Source organism: Oryctolagus cuniculus, chromosome 6 (genome assembly GCF_051225735.1).
Source record: "Oryctolagus cuniculus isolate XC-2025 breed Fujian yellow rabbit chromosome 6, ASM5122573v1, whole genome shotgun sequence".
NCBI classification, from domain to species: domain Eukaryota; kingdom Metazoa; phylum Chordata; class Mammalia; order Lagomorpha; family Leporidae; genus Oryctolagus; species Oryctolagus cuniculus.
In genome coordinates, this window is record NC_142872.1 from 14110245 (window position 1) to 14130726 (window position 20482).

At 49.7% G+C, this 20482-nt stretch overlaps 1 protein-coding gene across 7 annotated transcripts in view; it reads left to right on the top strand.

Moving 5' to 3' along the window:
- The window catches only part of PRDM6 (PR/SET domain 6), a 102371-nt gene that overhangs the window by 78046 nt on the left and 3843 nt on the right, over window positions 1–20482 (top strand). For 5 of the 7 annotated variants that reach the window (XM_089334848.1, XM_089334849.1, XM_070075790.2 and 2 more), the window contains 2 exons: window positions 8101–8443; window positions 17158–17334. In XM_089334848.1, coding sequence (XP_089190974.1) covers window positions 8101–8443; window positions 17158–17334 — 520 coding nt within the window. Of the gene's footprint in view, window positions 1–8100; window positions 8444–8730; window positions 8882–17157; window positions 17335–20482 lie in introns of those variants that run through there. The other 2 variants (XM_089334847.1, XM_089334851.1) reach the window with 2 other exon arrangements.

The following is a 20482-nucleotide window of genomic DNA, read 5'->3' on the forward strand; positions in this document are numbered from 1 at the left end:
CAAGAGTTGCTGCTGTAACAGAGCTTCCCATGTAGGGAAGGAGACAGATTATCAGCAGATGTGTCCGTAAGTAAATAGGCTGTCAGTCGGTGATGAGTGTTGCGAAGTGGATACAGCAGCAGAGAGGCAAGTGGGGCCACGGGGTGGGATTGCGGCTTTACAGAAGGGCAGGGTGAGCTCCCCTGGGGCGGCTCGTGCAGGAGTCCAGGAGGGAAGTGCTGGTGGATTGGAGGCCACGGTGCAGACATGTGGAGGAGAGGCAGTTGGATTCTGGATGCACTTTGAAAAGCAAAGCCAACAGCAGTTCTAGTATGTTGGATGCTGAGAGGGAGGGAGAAACAGAGAGAGCGAGCGAGAGAGCGAGCGAGCGAGCTCAGGTGAGGGTAATTCTGAGGCTTCTGGAAGCAGGAAGCGTGGCCTGGTGTACTGAGGTCTGCAGCAGAAACGGAAACCGGGGAGTGACTGCTTAGGGAATTCGCGTCTCCCCCTGCACAGCACGGAGTACCAGCCACTGTACGATCACGGCCTCGGTTTCTTACCCTGGACATGGGTGCCCAGAGGGGAAGTGCAGCCACACATTGCTTCCACCTTGGCATGCTGTTCCCTGGATGGAGTGGGCCCTCCTGGGAAGGTGGCGTTTGCAGGAGGACTGGTGAGAGGACCGGATGGAGCGTTTGTGGGGCCCGTGTGCAGTGCACAGCCACCTGGCAGCAGGTGTCGTGAGAGCGTTGCCTGGCGTTCATTTCTGGCCGCACGGTGCTTCCTGGAGCGTCCCCCGCTGTGCTTCTCAGTTCCCCTTTCTTCCTCGGGCCGAGGTGGAGGTTGTTGATCTTCCAGGGCACGTGCGACATCATTTAGCTCCTGAAATCCTGGACAGGAAATACACAAACCCCCACGGCAGCTTGAAACCGGGGATTCAATCGGAAAGCCGAGTGGCTTTTCTGGGTTCAGTTCAGAACTCTAAGCGAGAGTTGAGAGATGTTTAAGGGAATTAAGTCTTTGGCTAAAACACTCAGCGGTGACAACCCCTTTTCCTCTCAGGGCCTGGGAGCAATTTTACGTGGGTTCCTGTCCCAGGGTCACTTGTTAGTCATATGAGTGGTCACCCCAGAAACCAGCAGGAGGCGTGGTCAGTTAGAGAGAGGGTGTTTCCAGCCCTGATCCGACCTCTAGGATGGACTTGGTCATTCTACCCGACTCACGAGAGACTTGGGGCTGCACGTTCGCATGTAAAAGGACACAGATAATTTGACAACTAGCCCCGAGTCATTTAAATCACCTCAAGTGGATCAGCGATTCGAAGACCATTTTTATATCCCACTGAGCCAGCCACAAGATAAAGTAGGCTCCTTCCAAAGAACCTTCTAGAGATCAAAGACTGAGCAGAGAAAATCCCGGGGTTCTGCACAGTCCACAGCCAGTGCTCACTGGCTCCGTCCTGAGGAAAGGGGTTAAGGATTTCGGCCTGATTTTTCTCTGTTGATGAAAGCAAGGTTCGGGTTAGTGAATAATACTTACGAAGCACTTTCAAGTGCACAAATATCTTTTTCTTCCTGTGGTTCTTTCAACACTGAAAGCACACATTTCCTATGGCGTGTGTGTGGCAGGCCGGGCTTTGCTCCGTGCCCGACAGCGGCGGGCAGCAGGGACACACGGGCACCCCGGGGGCTGACAAGCCGCGGAGAGCTGCCTGGACCCCGGGGGCCCGCGGCGTCTCACGTGGGCACTCAGGTTCTGGGGGCAGCCACCACGCTGTTTGCTTTGAAGGAAACCATAGCGAGCCGTGTAATGGAGCTCCGAGGAGAGAGGCTGAAGGAGCGGCCACGTCGACAGATGGGAGCGCGGGGAGGAAGGCGCCTGCCCAGCTTCCAGTGGGGGATTTGCTCCTGCAAAGTGCAGAGGCTGCACTGGGTTCCTGCTCCTTTCAGAGGAAATGAAGAAAAAAAAAAAATCCCTGGGAGTCGGCGCGCCTTCCCGCTGCATCTCCTGCATGGGCGCGTGAAGCTGGGGTAGTGCAATGTGAAACAGGATGAGCCTGCCCCGAGGAGGCCTGCCTTTTGCTTTTACTTTGGGAGAGCAGACAACAGAAAGGAAACATCTCTGCTCGGTGCCTCTCATCCCCACCGAGAAGGTCCTACTCAGCCTTCCCCTGGCATCTTGGGGCCATCCTAGGATACCTGAGTCCCAGAAGAGCAGCCGTGGGCATGCCCCAGAGGGGAGCCCCAGAGGCAGAAATTCGGGCCCTTCCTTGAGGAACGTGGTCCTGAAGGCAATGCAGAGTCCGACAGAAAATATGGTGCAGGTGCCAAGCACGGCCACGGCCGTGACCTGAGCCAGGCGAGTAAGAGGCTGAGCGTGGGTGCAGTGCAGGAATCCAGGTCCCAGGCCGGGAGGGGAGGGTAGGGGAGGGCGAGGGGAGGGCTCCTCGTGTCAGTCTGGGAGCCAGGAGGGAGGATCGTGTCCCTCAGTGGGGGCTGGGAAGACACAGTTCTCAAGCCTGTTGGGCAAGGACCCGTCCATCCTCGGTCAGGGATGAGAACAGAGTCGCACCCTGACACCAGCCTCAGCTGTAGGCCTTGCTGGGAAGCACCTGCCAGGCTTGGAGGCTTTGGGCTGAGGTTTGAGGGCTCGAGAGCCCTGTGGAAGCACAGGGAAGCTATGTGTGCCCAGGACTCTGGCAGAAGCAGCGCCTGCTGTAGCTGTGTTCACAGAGAAGGCATGAAGGACACAGGGAAAGCCACCCTCACGCGGTTGGGACACTTGCTCCCTTGTTTGTGGAAGTTGGCCTGTGTTGCTCAGGTAGGGTTGTCTCAGGAAGTGCCTACACCTAAGAGGGCCTTCTCCCCTAAGCTGTGCTTGCTCCCCTGGTGGCCATGTCCAGGGCCTGTTCTACGTGTTCCCTTGGCTCCCTGGTTCCCTTGAGTCAATGCAGGGCAGCCCTGAGGGTTGTTCCCCACTCCAGAGCTGTTCCCTTCCTCCCATGGCCCAACCCTGCTCTCTCAACTTCCTAACAGGTACAGGCTCCAGGGTCCTCCCTGTAACCCTCCACACAGGGCACTCCAGACCCCTCCTGAGTCCATTTCCAGGCCCCCGAATGAACACAGGTCCTTTCCATCCAGTCCTCTCTGCTGAACAGAGACCCCATTCTACTTGTCCCCCACCAACCTCACCTGCACATCTTCATCTCAGCAAACACAGCAAAAACGCTCTGTCCACTCCCACCCATGCTCTCTCCAAGCTCAGTGACACTCCTGTGCACACAGCTGATCTTTCTAGAAACCTGGGCCAGCTGCTGCCTCCTGTCTGATGCCTTCTCTCTTGCCATTGTGGCAGTCAGTGTGAAGTCTGATTTCTTATTGCTGTTGTGCATTGGTTTTGGTAATGGGTAGTTGTGTCCCACAGACCAAAGTCTGGAAAGCTCTGTGGACATCACTGTCCCCTTCCAAGAGGCAGTCGTTGGTGGGGGTGGTTCTTGTTCTTCCAGCGCCCAGGCATATACGCCCTCCCTTTGGCTCTCTCCCCTCCCCTCCCCGAAAGTAACATAACACATGCCTTGCTTTTCATTAACATAGAATAATGATGCATTTAAAGTATATGTCTGATCATTTCATGCCCTAGTGTAAAATCCTTTTTTGGCTCACCATGATGTCATTCTAAACCTCCAGTTCTGGGGCTGGCATTGTGGTGCAGAGGGTTAAACCACCACCTGCAATGCCCCCATCCTATATGGGTGCCAGTTCAGTCCTGGCTGCTCCACTTCTGACCCAGCTCCCTGCCGATGCGCCTGGGAAAGCAGTGGGAGATGGCCCAAGTGCACCCACGTGGGAGACCTGGATGGAGTTCCAGGTTCCTGGCTTTGGTGTGGCCCAGCCTTGGCTGTTGTGGGCTTTCGGAGAGTGAACCCATTGATGAAAATTCTCCTCTCTCTCTCTCTCTCTCTCTCTCTCCCCCTCTCCCTCTCCCTCTCCCTCTCTCCCTTCTTTCTTCTAACTCTATCTTTCAAATAAATCTTTAAAAACACACAGTTCTTTAATATGGCAGCCTGTGGACCATATAAATCCCCCAAAACATTTTGTATGACCTACTTGTATTTTAAAAAACAAGAACTCAAAGATCTCTGGACTGGCTGTGCCCCATGCAGTTTGCTGCCAACCCCACCCCCTCTGTCTGATGAACCTGCCTGCCATCAGCCCAGCACATCGTAGTTCCTATCCCTGTCCAGCTTCCAGCAGCGTGGGAAATTGTGCAGCCTGTCCCTCCACTTCCCTGTCATCCACCCCCCCCCTTATGGACACAGTGTCCTTTGTTCAGTTCCTGGAGTGTCCAGAGCTCCTTCCACTCAGCGTGACACAGGCTGTGTGGCCATGTGGGTCGGCTTCTCCTCCTTGTCCTGCACCTGTCTGATGCCTGTTGCACCCTTCAGGACACAGATCCCCCCAGACCCCAGGTTCAGTTGTCTGATGTGGGCGAGGCCTTTAAATGAAGTTCACAGAAAACGCATGCTATGGAAAAACTATACCTGGATCTCAGACTTTAATTTTTCTGTTTTTATTTACTTATTTTGACAGGTAGAGTTAGACATTGAGAGGGAGACAGAGAGAAAGGTCTTCCTTCCATTGGTTCACTCCCCTAATGGCCACTACAGCCAGAGCTGCGCTGATCCAAAGCCAGGAGCCAGGTGCCAGGTGCTTCCTCCTGGTCTCCCATGTGGGTGCAGGGGCCAAGCACTTGGGCCATCCTCCACTGCCTTCCCAGGCCACAGCAGAGAGCTGGACTGGAAGAGGGGCAGCCAGGACTAGAACCGGCACCCATATGGGATGCCGGCGCTGCAGGCAGAGGATTAACCAAGTGAGCCACGGCGTCGGCCCCCAGACTTTTATTTTTTAATTTTTTAACCAAATGAACATTTTAAATTCATTTTCTACTCCTATGCTTTCTTGACACCTCTTCTTTTTCCTGATGGCATATGTCACATGTGTGGTGACTGTAGCGTGTCACTTCTGAAATGCACGTTTTTCACATCTTAATCTTTCTGAAAGTATTAGGGGTCTTGCAATGAATGACAACTACAGCAAATATGGCACATTCACGCAGTGTTAGGTCTAGTGAAACTGAGCCGATGCTTCTCTCTGATAGCATCGCTCTCCCACTGGGGTGGGCGGGCTGTGAGGGTAGGCACAGCACCCAGCACAGTGGCAGGTGTCAACAGACAGGTGTTCAGTAAGCATCTGTGTCCCGAATGGATGGGACGAGGCCTGTGAAGTCGGACTTTGTTTTATGGATTCTGAATTTGCTTCTCTGCGTCTCGCTTGTTTCCAGCTGATGGGTTCATGTTTTTCCTCAACTCCATCCTTGAGGCTTTGAGGATGTGCCCCTGTCTCCTTGGTCTCTATTGTCATAGCCGTGAGAGGTTTGCCAGTTCAGTGCAGCTTCACACACTCGTCATTTGCTCATGGTCTTAACCCTCTTTGAGTGGGCCTTGTTGTCTGTCCTGGGTCAGGATGACAATGTGTTTTCTGATTTCACACCCTGTTCCCTTTCTGAGAATTTCCTGTAGCTGCCGTAGCCCAGGAGGATTCTATTTAGGAAGAACCATCTCCTACATCTTTGCCAAATCCGTGCTGTAAAAAATGGTGCCCTTTAAACCAGGCCTCAGTGGGCGAGTGCAGCGTAGTCACGTTTGGGAAGATGACCGATTCCTATCCTTATGCTTTCTCCTCTCTCAATTATAAGTTCAAGTTCATTCTGAATGATCAAATTTATTCCGCAGTTAAGGGACCATGCCAGAAGTACAGATGGTGCAAATGCTCCTCCCCAGAGCTGGAAAGCATATTATATTTGTTTTGGGAAAGAAAATAATAAAAGGGAGAAGCCCTTTTTTCCCCAGCCATCCTTGTCTTACGTGCTGTTGCTGTCATGGGTACCATGATCTCCGACCCCCACTCACCCTGATGGTTACACACACTTTCAGATGCGTGAACGTCATGTTTTCTCCATCACCATTTCACACTGATCGTCACTGGCCTTACAGAAACTCCCTGGCTCACGGATTCTTGCATTTTCATCTGAACGTTATGTTCCAGGAGCATGAGGAATCAGTCAGAATTTGTCTTCTGTGCCTGGAGCTTTATTTGTGTTGCCTGTCCCCAAAGGGACAGTATCCCTCTTCCCAGCACTGGTGCATCTGGCTGACCTGCATGTCCAAGGCATCAGCATTCCACGGTCTTCCCACCACGCTTTCCTTCCTGGCCTGTGAGAGCCGGGCATTGCCTGCAAACCTGCAGGTTGCCCTGGCTTTGCAGCTTCCGATTACTTGTGGAAGGGCTCACCACCCTGGGTTCCACTTTAAAAAGTACTAAAACATGGCCTCCTTAGCTTTCAGATAAAATGAGAATCTGTGTGCAATCAAATAGTTTTTAAAGTCTGAAAGCTGTCTACTGGGGCTGGTGTTTGGCCAGCAGGTAAGATGCTGAGTCCTATACCAGAGTGCCTGAGTTTGGTTTCCAGCTTCCTGCTAATGCTGACCCTGGGAGGTCAAGAAATTGGGTTCCTACCACCACATAGGAGACTTAGATTGAGGTCTCCGGTTCAGCCTGAGGAGGGGCCACTGAAGGTATTTCATATATATGTGGTGAGTGAAGAACAGGCAGGGGCTCTCTCCCTCTCTTTCATATATATGAAAAGAGCAGGAAGCCAGGGCCCATAGAGCTCCATTTCTATTGCGTGTCAGCCACAGGTCAAGGTCTCTACAGAATGCTGTCCATGCATTCTCTCTCCGTCCTTAGACTGACCGTTTTAGATGCTCACGTACTTGCCTAGCACGTAGTGGAGTTCAGCGTGGGCCACCTCAACCACCAGGCTGTGCTGCTGTTACCATGGTTATTACTACCACCGTCCTCATTTTTGAAATGGAGAAACTGAGACCCAGGGTGACTGAATAATTGAATGACTGGCCCGAGATCTCCCAGGGCTATGAGAGGCAGTATTTGTATCAAGGTGGTTTTTTTTTTTTTTTTGCCTCCTTTTTTTATTTATTTGATTTGAAAGGCAGAGAGAGAATGAGAATGAATGAACTTCCTTCCATCAACTGCTTTATTCTCCAAATGCTGGCAATAGCTGGGGCTGGGCCAGGCTGAAGCCAGGAGTCTAAAACTCCATCCGGGTCTCCCAGGTGGGTGGCAGGGACCCAAGTCCTTGAGTCAGCCTCTGCTGCCTCCCAGGGTGTGCATCAGCAGGGGAGCAGAATTGGGAGTGGAGCTGGTACTCAAACCAAGTACTCCTCCCATGGGATGTGGGCATCTTTCCTGCTGTGCCAATGTCTCTCTGACCTCAGAGCCCACTGTGCCCCCACTCTGCCCTCATCCTCTGTGTACCCGGTCTGTGAACTGTGCCCCACCCAAGCCCTCTCTGAGTCCCAAGTCTTCCTCTTCTCTGGGACACTGAGTCTGATTCTAGGCCTGTTGGTTCAGACTTGCTGTGCCTTCTGAGGTCAGCCCACCCCTCCACCCTATTTCCACAATGCCTAAAACCTGCGCCTGCATGCGCCGCCCGACTCCCTTATTAGCCCAGCGCCTCTCTCCAGGTGCCCTTCATCTTGTTCACGTCATCTCTTAACCAGCTTGTTGTACTCACCTGTCCTGAGCTGGCCGGGCTTGGGGGAAGGGCCTGAGGCTCTGCACTGAGTCATGCCGAGTCCCCCTTCTGCGCAATGCTGAAGACCACTTTGTCTGGGCTGGCTCCCTGCTCACTCCTCCCCCGTGCGGGGCCTCCTATCCAACCCCCCCCGAAAGCATAGGGTGCAGTGCAGGGCGTCCTTACGGAGCCTTGTATGTTTCATGGTCGTAAGTGACCTGCCGAGAGCAAAGACCGCGTAGGAACCATCCAGCGTACATAGTAGGTGCTTCATACCTGGGCATGGGTGCATTATGCATTTGCAGTATTTGTGCCTCACCTCTCATACCATCTGCCACGATGCTGATGTGGAGTCCAGAAAAACAGATTTCTGAAGTGTTAGCGGTGGGGATTTTCTTTGCAAGCGCATGTGTCGGGGTGCGCATCTCGAGGTTCCTGAAACTGACCTGCCCCTGTTGCTTCCTGCAGTGAACGTGCCCTCCACGGTGATGGAGGCCATGTGCAGGCAGGACGCCCTGCAGCCCTTCGCCAAGAGCAGCAAGCTGGCCCCAGCCTCGCAGCAGCGCTCCGTCGTCTTCCCCCAGACGCCCTGCAGCAGGAACTTCTCCCTCCTGGATAAGTCCGGGCCCATGGAATCAGGCTTTAACCAGATGAACGTGAAGAACCAGCGGGTGCTCGCCAGCCCCACCTCCACCAGCCAGCTGCACTCGGAGTTCAGTGACTGGCACCTGTGGAAGTGCGGGCAATGCTTTAAGACGTTCACCCAGCGGATCCTCCTGCAGATGCACGTGTGCACGCAGAACCCCGACCGGTAAGCCCGCCTCTCCCCCTCCCGCCAGCTCTGCGCGCTCACTCCCGCCGCCTGCTCCAGGCAGCCTTGGGCAAGACCTTGTGACAAGAGGGAGGGCCAGGGCAGTGTTAGGCCACTGCTGGCTTTTGCTGTCCAGCAGGACAGGTGGTGGCTGCAGCGAGGAGTCAGCACCTGCCATCCCAACGGTTCTGTCCAGGTCTAAGAGGGAGCCAGATAGGAGGAGTGCTTATGAATATCGTAGATGGAAAAGTGGGGTGAGGGTAATTAGAATCCCCTCTGTCTTGCAGAGATAATATAGCTCGCTGCTCTGCGGCTGTCACAGTCATTTCAGAGTTCACCTCCCGAGTGCCGTGGGTATGAACTTAATTAAGTACTAAGAGGTAATGAATTGGAATTTTTTGCTTAGTACTATTTTTCTTCAGAGCATGCAAACCCATAAATCCTGTAAAGCTGTCAAAAGGAAATACCTACTCTGCCAGTGATGTGGAGGAAAACAGATGCCACTTATTCAATAAACTAATATCCACACAGAAGAAAAATGTTGACTAGATACCTCAGAGTCAAAGTTGGTTTGAAAGTTTGTCAATAAAGAATTTTATGGCCATGAGCTGAAGATGAAATTTAGCTGAACAAGTGAATTAAAATTTCAGGTACTCTGACGAGTGGCACAGTAGATATAATGGAACTATTATTTATGAATCAAAACTGGTTTATTCAACAGTCTTGATGGCTAGGAGCGCAAAAGACAAAAATCAAATTAATTCAATAAGAAGGGACTGTTTGTGTTTTATCTCTCCTTCACGTCCCGCGGGATTTGACTAAAGCCAAAATATCTAAGAATAGCTTTGCAAATACATTGTTGAATATAATGACAGAAAACAGTTTTTGGAGCTAGGATGGGAGAATCAGAAGCAGAAGTGAGACTGAAATTATTTTCTTAGTTTGGCCACCAATGAAGCTTCAGCAAGCCACGTGGCTCTCCACGGCCAGTGTCATACACCTGCCTCTTCCTCCTAGCTCTGCAGTACAGTCGTCCACCTAGAGAACCCAAGTAGAGGTGAGGGCTTTCCTATTTTCCAGATAAGAATGGTAATCAGAGTTAGGGACACGGGCACATTTATGTGGGTACATTTTCCTTGTGCCCTTCTAGAAAACGCTTTTCTTAGCATCGAGCGTTGCTGGAGCTAATGAATGTGGCTCTATCTACAATTAGGGATGCTACGCCAGCTGTGTCTTCATAAGCTCTTATTGTGAGTTGGCGACCCTCACCCCGCCCCCCCCCCCAGAGAAAATATCAACAGACTTAACAGCTTAGCCCTGTTGGCTGTACAGGTGATAGGGAGTTTGAAAAAAAAATTTTTTTTTCATCCAGAAAGGATTTTTTACAAGTTTGCCTTCCTTGCCAATACGCATGTACCCTCAATGTACAGCTGTTCTAATTTAGCGAAGCAATTTAGTAGTTTTTAATGTGAAAGATTCAAGAGTACAATCTTGCTATTCTAAGCCTGCTTTGCAGATAGTGAGGGTGGACCTATTATTTGCAAGGTTCCTGTCCTAATAACTGAACATGCAAGGTAAAATGCAATTATAGTTGCAATTATAGTTGCAAGTTTCTGGATACTAGAAATTTCATGTTGAATGTCGTAAAAGTAATGAAACCATCTCATGATAATTAGATACTGAAAATGTTTTATCTGGCCCCAGTTACACTTAGAAAACCATGTGTAATATTACAGTTTAAGTCTTTATAAAATCTGTCCTGCTAATTAATATCACCATGGTTTGTAATACATGCATGTATTTTTTTATCATAAGAAATATGAAAGTACTTCAAGAAATTGGTGGAAATTGGGAATTTCAGTAAAACTGAAATCTATGCGTAGTTATTTTCCTCATACGCATTTCCATGAACTTTTTGAAGAGCCCTAGTACAATTCCGTAAGAGACAGTTATGTCAGAACTGATTCTAAGCTGGGTGAGTCGATTCTCGCACCCTGTGCTGGACCTGCTGCATTTTGGGGCCCTTAAGCCCAGGAGTGATGTGGCCAGGCCTTCCACTAGAGGTGAAGGGAGGTGTGCTTACAGACAGGGTGTGTGGCCAGGGTGGCGTCAGGTAACAGAAGCTGCAGGCTCCTGCTTCTCCCTTCTCTACATTTGGTCGAAGATTGGACAAGTGGTCGCCATCATGATGAATAGATTAGAAGTCATGATTTCAGAAAGTCCTACTCAACAGGCAACGTCGTAAGGTGCAGTGTTTCCCAGGAGTGGGGCTGGTGAGATGGGGAGCTGGAATCCCATCATCAACTCCGAGTTGATCCTTGGAAATAAGGGCAAGCGGAGGTGGAGGCCAGTCCCTTGACCCATTGGGTTCATTCCAGATACGGCACCTGCTTTTAGCATATAGGGCGGGGATAGCTCTGTTCTGTTCTGGAACCCAGGATGCTGTCTTTATACCAGAAAGCTAGGAAGTGAAAGCTGCCCTCCCTGATGCTTAACTCTGTGAGTGGATGGCTCTGTAGGAGAAAGGGGCAGAGTTTTAGTGGGAAAGCCACATTTCCGTGTGACAGTTGCTGAATCTCTTGTGCCCACAGACTTTAGTGCCAGGCTCCGTGAATGAGCTGACTTTTCGCCCTTGGCTACTGATGCCCATTCAGCCGTGTACTCTAGAGAAGCTTAGCAGTCAGAAACCATTTCCCTTCTGTTTGAAAGACTGAGGGGCCCTTCTTTCGGTAGGAAGTCTGGCTAGAACCAAGGGTAGAAAGGGAGACCCAGAAGACAAAGTCAGAAGGTAAACAGGTTAGAGTTTCAGACAGGCCCCCGACTCCGAAGTCCAAGAGGTTTTTCACTCAACAGTCAGTGCGCTTGGCCGTGCCAGCCCAGACACTTGAACCTTCATCAAAGAGACTCTGTGTGTCTCCGTTCATGAGTTTTTCATGTGAGGACCCATCCACAAGCGCATGCCTTGCTACAAAGGAGACTGGCCCGTGGATACCCAGGATGCCAGCATTACCACTTTTCACCACCGCATTATTCACACTGAATGCAAAAATAAAAAATGTCTGTTGCCCCTGGCCAAGGAGGACTCATCCCCCAACACACAGCGCTGGGTCCTGGAGTTGTGACAGCGCTGTTTCTCGATTTCGTTCTGGTATTAAACAAACAAAACCGGAAATCTCTTCTTCTGTTTTCCCAGGCTGTTGACTTTTTCCTTTTCCTGGGCAAACTCAGAGGGAAGGAGCTGTTGGAATCCAGATCCACCAAGATGTTGTTTAGGGGCTGTATAAACATTCGAGTTTTGGGTTCAGCTTGTTGCCTGGGCCAGCGCATCTTGGCTCTCCTTGGCTGGATCCAGGAGTTAAAATCCCCTTTCTCTTCTGCCCTGCTGCAGAGAGGGGTAAGCGAAGCCGTCCATGGCCCTGGGTCGCTTTGGGATGGTCCTGTTCTCCTTTCTGCAGAAAGTGTCTTGATAACCCACACCTTTATTTTGCAACCTTTCCCTTTCTTCTCTTTTCATTGTTTAGGTCCACGGGGAGGGTCCTTCCCTGCTCCCCCTGGGCACACGTCAGCTTTCACATTTGTGGTTCAGGTACTATTGTGTGCAGTTGGATGTGGTGGTGCCAGATGGCAAAGTGACTGTGGAAGGTGCTGGTGGGTGGTGGGAGGAGTGCAGTGGCCCCTGGGAGTGTGTCCGTCTGTGTTCGAATGTCCTCCAGGGGGAGGACACACCTTCTGCATGGCTTCCACATTCTCCAGGACCTGTCATTGTGCGCTTTGGTCACTTTCCTGAGCTCTTTTTGTCCTTATGTGGAGCTCAGTTCTTTTCTCCCTGCACGCAGCCTGCCATGACACACGTTGTCTCCCTTTGAAGCTTGGCGAGATCCACTGTTGGGTTGGCTGATTTGGGTCGAGGAGAGAATGGAGCCCAAATGGATCAGCTTTGTCCTGAAGGCTTTCACGCTAGGCAAGAAAAACCAAAGGAGGGATGAATAAGTTTAAACCAAACCACACTTAATTTTGTTAAATGTTTCATCCTTTCCCTCTGTGTACACCAAACCAATTACAGACCCAAAGCAAATGAATTGCACATTTGACTGGAGTGATCGCTGGCAGAGGAGCAGCCCGGGACGGAATGCCAGGGGTGTGCAACATTGTCTTACTGCTTTCTTTCTCCCTCCAAGCTGGCCAGCATTGACACATGCTAACTCAATCCACCCTGGCTTTGTCTGTTTTTCAGTTATGTCTTTATTGAGAGGCTTCTAATGTTTCACGGAGTTTAAAATTTTCTGTGTTGAGTTTGTCTCATGAAGCTATTTCAGTTCATCACAAGAAAGCAAAATAATCCCCAACTTTCTCAGTTGCCTGAGCCACACTTCAAGGGCTCCTCTGCTCCGTGTAGTCAGTGACTTCTTAGGGGGCTGCTCGGATATACAAGGGGACTTCAAAAAGTTTGTGGGAAAAAGAAATTTGAAGCTGAATTTATTTTGGTGCAGACTTTTTTTGGAATTCATGAATGGCTTTTTCATAGCACACATCTTCTGTGAACTTCTTAAAGGATCTGTGTAAGACATCTCCACCGTTGGGCACCACTGCTGGAGGCGTCTAGTAAGGACAAAGCTGTCAGGTATCCCAGCCATGAGAGATAGCCTTCCATGAGGCACACTCACGGTGTTTGCTTTGAGAATGGTGGAATGCTGGGTGTGTACAACAGTTTGGGAGACTCAGGGGCTCCTGAGAGAGTTGCATTCAACTGGGTGATGAAGCGAGAGCCTGGACAAAGTCGAGCTGCTGGGGCGGGCAGTCCTGGTGTGCTGCTTCTGTTGCGATGCATAGAGGGAGACAGGACTTTGCAGTGCAGATGGATTGTATCTGAAAGTTGAGTCATTCTTACCTTTGGGCCAGACTTGGAAAAAATTAATGCAACTGATGGTCATCAGCGTAAAAAGCTGAGCAGCGGCACCTGATTGTATGTCCCCAAGGCCCCTGGGCTGTGAGTTGAGAGGTGTGGGGGTAGGGTGAGGCCTAACTCCTATGGCCAGTTGTTCCGTAAGAGTTGTGGCCTCCCACATCCCTGAGTGGCAGTAATGTTTCCAGTGTCCTGCCCTTGGGTTTGAAGATTAACTCTGTCCTGAATGTGTTCCTGTGTCCATAGATGAAACCCTAAGCATACAGTCAACTCCAAAATGACATTTTGATAATTTCTTTGTAGTTATTTTTTAAAGGAGCTTTGAGAATACAGGAAAAGAGGTTAGAGGAGTCGAGTGTACCGGTGGTGGTGTAAGCTCTGTGGTTCGTGAGGGCTGACTTGAACATTTCTGGGCTGGGAGACACTTTGCTGTCATAGTAGCAGGTAACAGAAGCACTAGAATTCTAAATTCTACATAAAACCAGTCTCTGGCCTAAAATCTTACTTTTCCAGGTTCCTAACAATGAAGGAATAGCGCATTGCTCTTGAGATTAGAGATTAACTAAGTGTGTTGCTCTGAATTCTCAACTTTTTACCTATATGTCTAATTTTTTTTTTCATGTTGTGTGCGTGCGATGCACGTGTGTACACACACACAGTCTTGGAAAGCTTGGTGTCCAGGGAGCTGGACATCACGGCTTGATGCTGATGTTGTCTCTTGTGAGCTACACGTTGGACAGAGTTGTCGATTGCCACAAAGCATGATGGGAGATGAGAACACAGAGGTGAGGGACGTCGAGTGATGTGCCCATGTCCATGGCTGTTCAAGGTGCAGGACTGAAGAAGTCTGCTCTCCTGTTCTGAGCCCTTCTGCTCAGTCAAGCTGAGTTCTGCAGTTTTAAAACCGCATGTGGCTCATTGAATCCCTGCCAGTTTCTCTCAGGCCATAGATGTCAGGCAAAGGTTAGGGAATCCTGTTGGCCTTTTGGTGGTGTTACCTTGACAAAAGAAATCAGCTTCAGCCCCTCTGAGCTCATCTATGCTCCTCTGTGTGTAGAGATTTGCCTCTGTAACTATGAACTTAAAAAGGATGGGCTGGCTTCTGACATGGGAAATAGATCACTCCAACTTCAGAGAGAGGAGTTAGGAACAAAAAAAGATTAATTGGTTTTATTTAGTAGCTTATTGTTTATTGTGATAGCTATTAAAAATAGATAACCAGGGGCTAATAAATGTTAATGGTCCCTTCACTATTAAAAAAATCAATTGTCAGTGACTATAGCACATGTTAATATAGTATTTGGTTTAAAATCTTCAGCAGTGTTTTTTAAAAAAAATTCACCCCACGAGAACTACTTTTAGAGGAATCCTTTGAGGTTAGTGTTTTCTAGAAAGGACACGTTGGGAACAGTGCACGTGACAGAAGCTGAGGGTCACAGAGATGACGCTGTCCCTTAGGAGCTGTGTGTTATCAGTTGGCTTTCAAAGCATTATTTTATAATTGTAATAAAATGCATGTGTAATTTGTCAAGATTGATAAACTCCTTACCAAGGACTCTTATATATTTCCTTGAAACTTGTTTGAGAGGAGTTAGATAGATTTCTAAACGTAAGTAATTAAAATTGTATAGTATTGAGTTATTGACCAATGCTGGACTATTAATCAAGCTAAAAAATTCTACAATCAGTGCTCAGTGTGCTGAAGCCTGGTAAAATAATAGTATTTGTGTTCAGTGAGGCAAGTAGCCACAATTAAGCACTTTGTTTGACAAATGAGAGGGTACACTTTATTTTGCACTTAATTGAATTGTTGTACAGGCTGGGGCACCATTGTCTCCTAGCCCTTCTTTTTGGTTTCTGGTCGCTGGAGCTCACGTGTTTGGTAAAAGTAGAGCAGTTAAGTCTGCTGTTGCCATTGGCTTTCTAAATGCAACTGGGGACATCTGGACCACAAACCAGGGCCTAGTGACTGCTGCGCACATCCCTCATGACAGATGGCTAATTTTCTGAATGAAATTTTCGATAAACAGATTCGCACCCCATGCAGGAGTGATGTGAAATAGCTTTGAGTAGGGAAAACTTCTCGGGTTTTCTATCACTCACCAGATTCTGCTGAAGTAAGCGGAAGAACTTGGGTAGAGAAGACAGAGTTTTAATCTATTCCATGAAACCCAACATTGATCCCGTTCTCATGAGCTAGAAAGAATGTGCCCTGCTAATCTTGCTAATTATCAGGGATTTGTCACAACTTCCTGCCATTGGCTTCAGCTCCGCAGTCGCCGTTCCGCAAGCGCAGTGGCAGCCTGTCATTTCCCTGCCGCTATAAATCATTTCTTGCTGCAGGATTAAACCAGGGGAGCGAGGTTCAAGGAAAAAGACCCGATGGAGAAATGTTTAGAAGGGCTGCAGGAAGCAAGGGTCAGGATGTCTGTTACACGTGGACACAGCTGGGTGCACATGTGTGCTCATCTGTGCAGTGCCGGTGGCTGCACCGTGGACAGACCCCAGGACAGTTTAGTGTTTATTAAAACACACATGCAAGGCCGGCGCCACGGCTCACTAGGCTAATCCTCCGCCTAGCGGCGCCAGCACACCGGGTTCTAGTCCCGGTTGGGGTGCCGGATTCTGTCCCGGTTGCCCCTCTTCCAGGCCAGCTCTCTGCTGTGGCCAGGGAGTGCAGTGGAGGATGGCCTAAGTGCTTGGGCCCTGCACCCCATGGGAGACCAGGAGAAGCACCTGGCTCCTGCCTTCGGATCAGCACAGTGTGCCGGTCGCAGCAGCCATTCGAGGGTGAACCAATGGCAAAGGAAGACCTTTCTCTCTGTTTCTCTCTCTATCTCTGACTGTCCACTCTGTCCAAAAAAAAAAAAAAAATTAAAACACACTTGCAGCCTGCTGCCCAGTGTGTGTACCTGGTGCTCAGAACGAAATCCGGACAGCCTAGAATGACCTTGGCATAAAGAACATTGTGTTCTGTGAGCTTGGTTAGCACTCGGTTTTCTGGACTGACTGAAGTCATACCTGCTTTTCCTGTCCGGGTGGATTAGTGAAAAGATTAACGTAGGTACTTGATTTTAAGACACCTGGAAAACTTAAAAATGCCACGAAAGCATAATAGACAACTATGTATTTTCTTTTATAACATTGTGCTTCATGCAGTCTGTGCTTTCTTTTTGTTTCAGATTTATTTATTTGGAAGGCAGACAGAGAGAGAGGGGGAGAGAGAGATACCTTCCATTCACTGGTTTGTTCCCCAAATAGCCATAAGAGCCAGGGCTGGGCCAGGCTGACGCCAGGAGCCTGGAACCCCACCAGGGTCCCCCACATGGGTGGCAGGGGCTGAAGTACTCGGGCCATCTCCCACTGCTTTCCCAGGTGCATTAGCAGGGAGCTGGATCAGAGTGGAGCAGCCAAGACTCAAACCGGCACCCATAAGGCATGCTGGCATGGAAGGTGGTAGCTTAAGCCACTGGGACACAACACTGGGCACAAAGTCTGTCCTTTCATTGCTCAAAGAAGTGCACTCATGGTTGTCCAAGGGGAGATGAAGACAAGAGAGTGGTGTTCCTTAGACAGTGTAATTAATACTGGGAAGGAATGCTCCTTAGGAATGGATGGGTCGTAGCAACTCTGTGATCTTAGTTTGAGTAGCAACAAGTAAAGGTGGCGTGCCAACCCCACGGCCCTGTGTCTCTGCTGGAGTAAAAGCTCAGAAAGTGAGACCTCAAAGCTGTGGCCCTCACCTCCTGACACCGACTTCCCCTGAGTGGCGGAGAAAATAATGACCAGGCAGTCTTTTTATTTGTTTCAGACCCTACCAATGCGGTCACTGCTCCCAGTCCTTTTCCCAACCTTCAGAACTGAGGAACCACGTGGTCACTCACTCCAGTGACCGGCCCTTCAAGTGCGGCTACTGTGGTCGTGCCTTTGCCGGGGCCACCACCCTCAACAACCACATCCGAACCCACACTGGAGAAAAGCCCTTCAAGTAAGTAGCGGCCAGCTGGCCCTCCACCCCCCGTCCCTGCGCCTTCCCCCCAGGGCTGCGGGTGCAGCTCCAGCAGTGCAGAGTCTCCCAGGAACGTCGGCGTCCAGGCAGCCAAAGGACCTCCTGGTTCAGTGGCTGACATTTGGCAAATGAAGGCAGGAAACCTACACGCTGCATCCTGGTTCATTTTCCCCAACCGTGGACATGAGACGAGCTTTCTGTGTCTGTTTTCTCACTGTAAGGTTAAGCAGGTAGGGGGAGATAACTTGAATATTCTTGCTAGTTCTTGAGGATCTGTGCTTCTAGACTCTTCTAGAAGCTCTGTGGCCATGAGCAAGCCCCAGGACCACCGGGGACATGGCTGTCAGTGTAGGTCATCAGAAGTATCCCCTCGTGGAGGACTTGAGCCCCTCCCAGCTCTGGTGAGCAATGTCCTCCTGTTCCTGGTGTGGTAAACCTTTCTAAACTTAATAGCAGCCTACTTGGGACTTTGCATTGTCGACTCTGGGCCTCAGAATTACCATGTTGGTAAACACCAAACCAAACACAGGGCAAGTCTACATGTTGAGGATTCAGGAAAGGTGGAAAGAGGTGAAGCTGTATTCTAAGGACCACGGCGAGGTCAGGGCACCTGAGCAAGCGCGTGTATTTCTAGACCTAGTCTGAGCGTCAAGAGATGAGAGCCATGCTCGTAAGGCGGCCTCTTCATTGACCTCTTCCTTCACTCTTTCAGCTGTGTGTGTGCTCGCCCATTCAGCACGTGTTTAATGAGCACATACTTTTGTACTAAGTACCCTGATGGGCAAAACACATGCAAAGGTGAATAGGACTCAGTCTCCTCACCCCTGTCTGATCTTTGAACACCTCCTAGTCTAATTGTTAACCAGGTCTGAGTATTCCATCATAGGTGAGACGTGTGTGTAATGCTTCTGGGAGGCGCACAATCAATGTGATCAGTGAGCAGTTAGTGCTGTCCGCAGGGAAGCGAGGGGAGGGATGAAGTTAGAGATGTGTGTATAGGGCTGGGTAGGAGTTTGCCAGACAGGCAGTCGAGGGGCATCTCAAAGCCATGTGGAAAGGCTGGGGAGTATAGACGACATGCGTGGCTGTCAGTGGCCCAGAGCAGTTTTCACCGTCTGTGTGATGAGCTCATCTCTGTTCACTACTCTTAGATCTCACTCTGTGCACCTGCTACACTGGTGTTCCCTGTGTGAAGAGGAAAATTGAAAAGGCGTGGATGTGCAGTCTGCTTAACCTTCCACTGAGACCAGTTCAAGTGAAAGAGGGCAAGAAGCAAGCAGTAAAGGTCAATCCCCTCGCCTTCTCAGCTTAGAAGTTGTCCCAGACTCTTGTGGCCCGGGACACCAGCTCTTGGCTCCGTGTAGCTTGTCCTGCCTCTGCAGCTGTCAGTGAATGCATGGCCATCTGCTCTCTGTTCTCTAGAATCAGTCTCCCCTGCCCCTCATTCTGAACCCTTTTCCACCAGAGCTCTGTGGAAGGTGGTGGTCATAGAAACTGTGACCATTTTTGTCGGTGTACAGAGGAGCAGCTTGTTCATTGCAGAATGGGGTCTAAGTTGAGCCTATGCTAAGCCAACCATGCTATGTCCTCTTGAGGCTGCCTTACCTTTTTCTACTCCATTCTGTGGAGCCAGATAGGAGTTCCCGATCACCAGTGTTTGTGTCTTGCCTGGTAAACTTGGCCGTTGCCTTTGAACTTGACCCCACAAGGTTTGCAGACTCCGGCTTCCCTGCACATGAAGGGTGACAGCAACACGTTGCCTGTGCCTTTAAGCCAGATGGCTTTTTGTAAAATGTAGGTGTGGGAGGACTGAGGGTCCTTCCAGCTTCCTGCATCAGAGGACAGCCAGCCAGAGTCAGTGCCAGGAATCAGATTGATTTTTATCTTGTTGCTGTGTAAATAGATTTTAGTAATTAATTGAAGAGGTTTCAGGGTCAGAATGGGAAATAGATTTCTATTAATGTTAAGGTGTTACTTACGTGTAACCTCGTTGACTCCACTCAATTTTTTTCTTTAACATCTTGTTTTTGTCATGTTTCCAATAGAGTTGCCATTTTAACTTAAGTTTAATTCATCCGATTAATATGTAGAGGTCTTTAGTGATTGAAGTTTTTCTTTCCTTTCCTGAAATATGTATTGTGTCCACCCCTAGTTTGATCTGAGGAAAAAAAAAATAAGGAAACCAACCAGGCTGTTGGATTTGACAGTGTGTGCATGATTGTTTCTTCCACTCTTGATCTTAGCAAGATAGCCACATGCTATAGTTTTTGTCAGACTGTGGGTATCCGACATTGAAGAGAGCTGAGTGTGTGCTGACTTTGAAGTTTGTGTGTGCTTTGTAAGATTTAAGTATCTTCTAGATATGGAATGGGAACTCCTTTTTGCATACAACCAGATCTCACAGGGCTGAGGCATCCTGAGGCGGTTTTGGGGCTCTTCCAACCACAGCTCATAGATATCCATCCCATGGACATTTGTAAATATTAGGAAGATAGCCTTGCACAAGTCTATGAAATAAGCACTCAAAAAAACCTTTCATTGCAGATTAGTCAATAAAATGGGTTTCACCATAACAATTATTTTTACTACTTTAACTAATGGGCATTTAGCTTAAACAGCATTGCATAGGAGAGGCATCATATCAAGAGGAACAGCCAAAAGTTGTGTGCTTGGGGCAGCTCCCGAGTGGGAGCCCCAGATGGCTTGGTTCCCAAGTTGTGCCCCCACCCAGGACTGAGCAAGCCTTCCCAGAATTCCCTGGGTTGAGTGAGGTGAGCCTCCAGGGTGGGGGACGGGGAGGCCATTCCAGTTCTGTAGGCTCCCGCTGAGATGTGGGCTTTGAAGGCACGTCAGGATTGTTCTCATCCAAAGACTGGAGAAGATGTTAAGAGCTGAGGAGTTTCCCTCCATCCCACAGGTTCTAGGAGGAGCCTGGGCCTGTGGGCAGCTGGCCTTTGCTGGACACTCAGCACTTCAAAGGAAGAGGGCACAGGGGACAATCACAACCAAAGGGTCACCTTGAAGGTCTTGGCTTTGTCCTCCGAGACTGGAAGTCACGGAGAGCTGGGAGCCAAAGCCAGGTTTCGTTTAGTAGCAATGGCTGTGCACTTCACTGCAAGATGGGAGG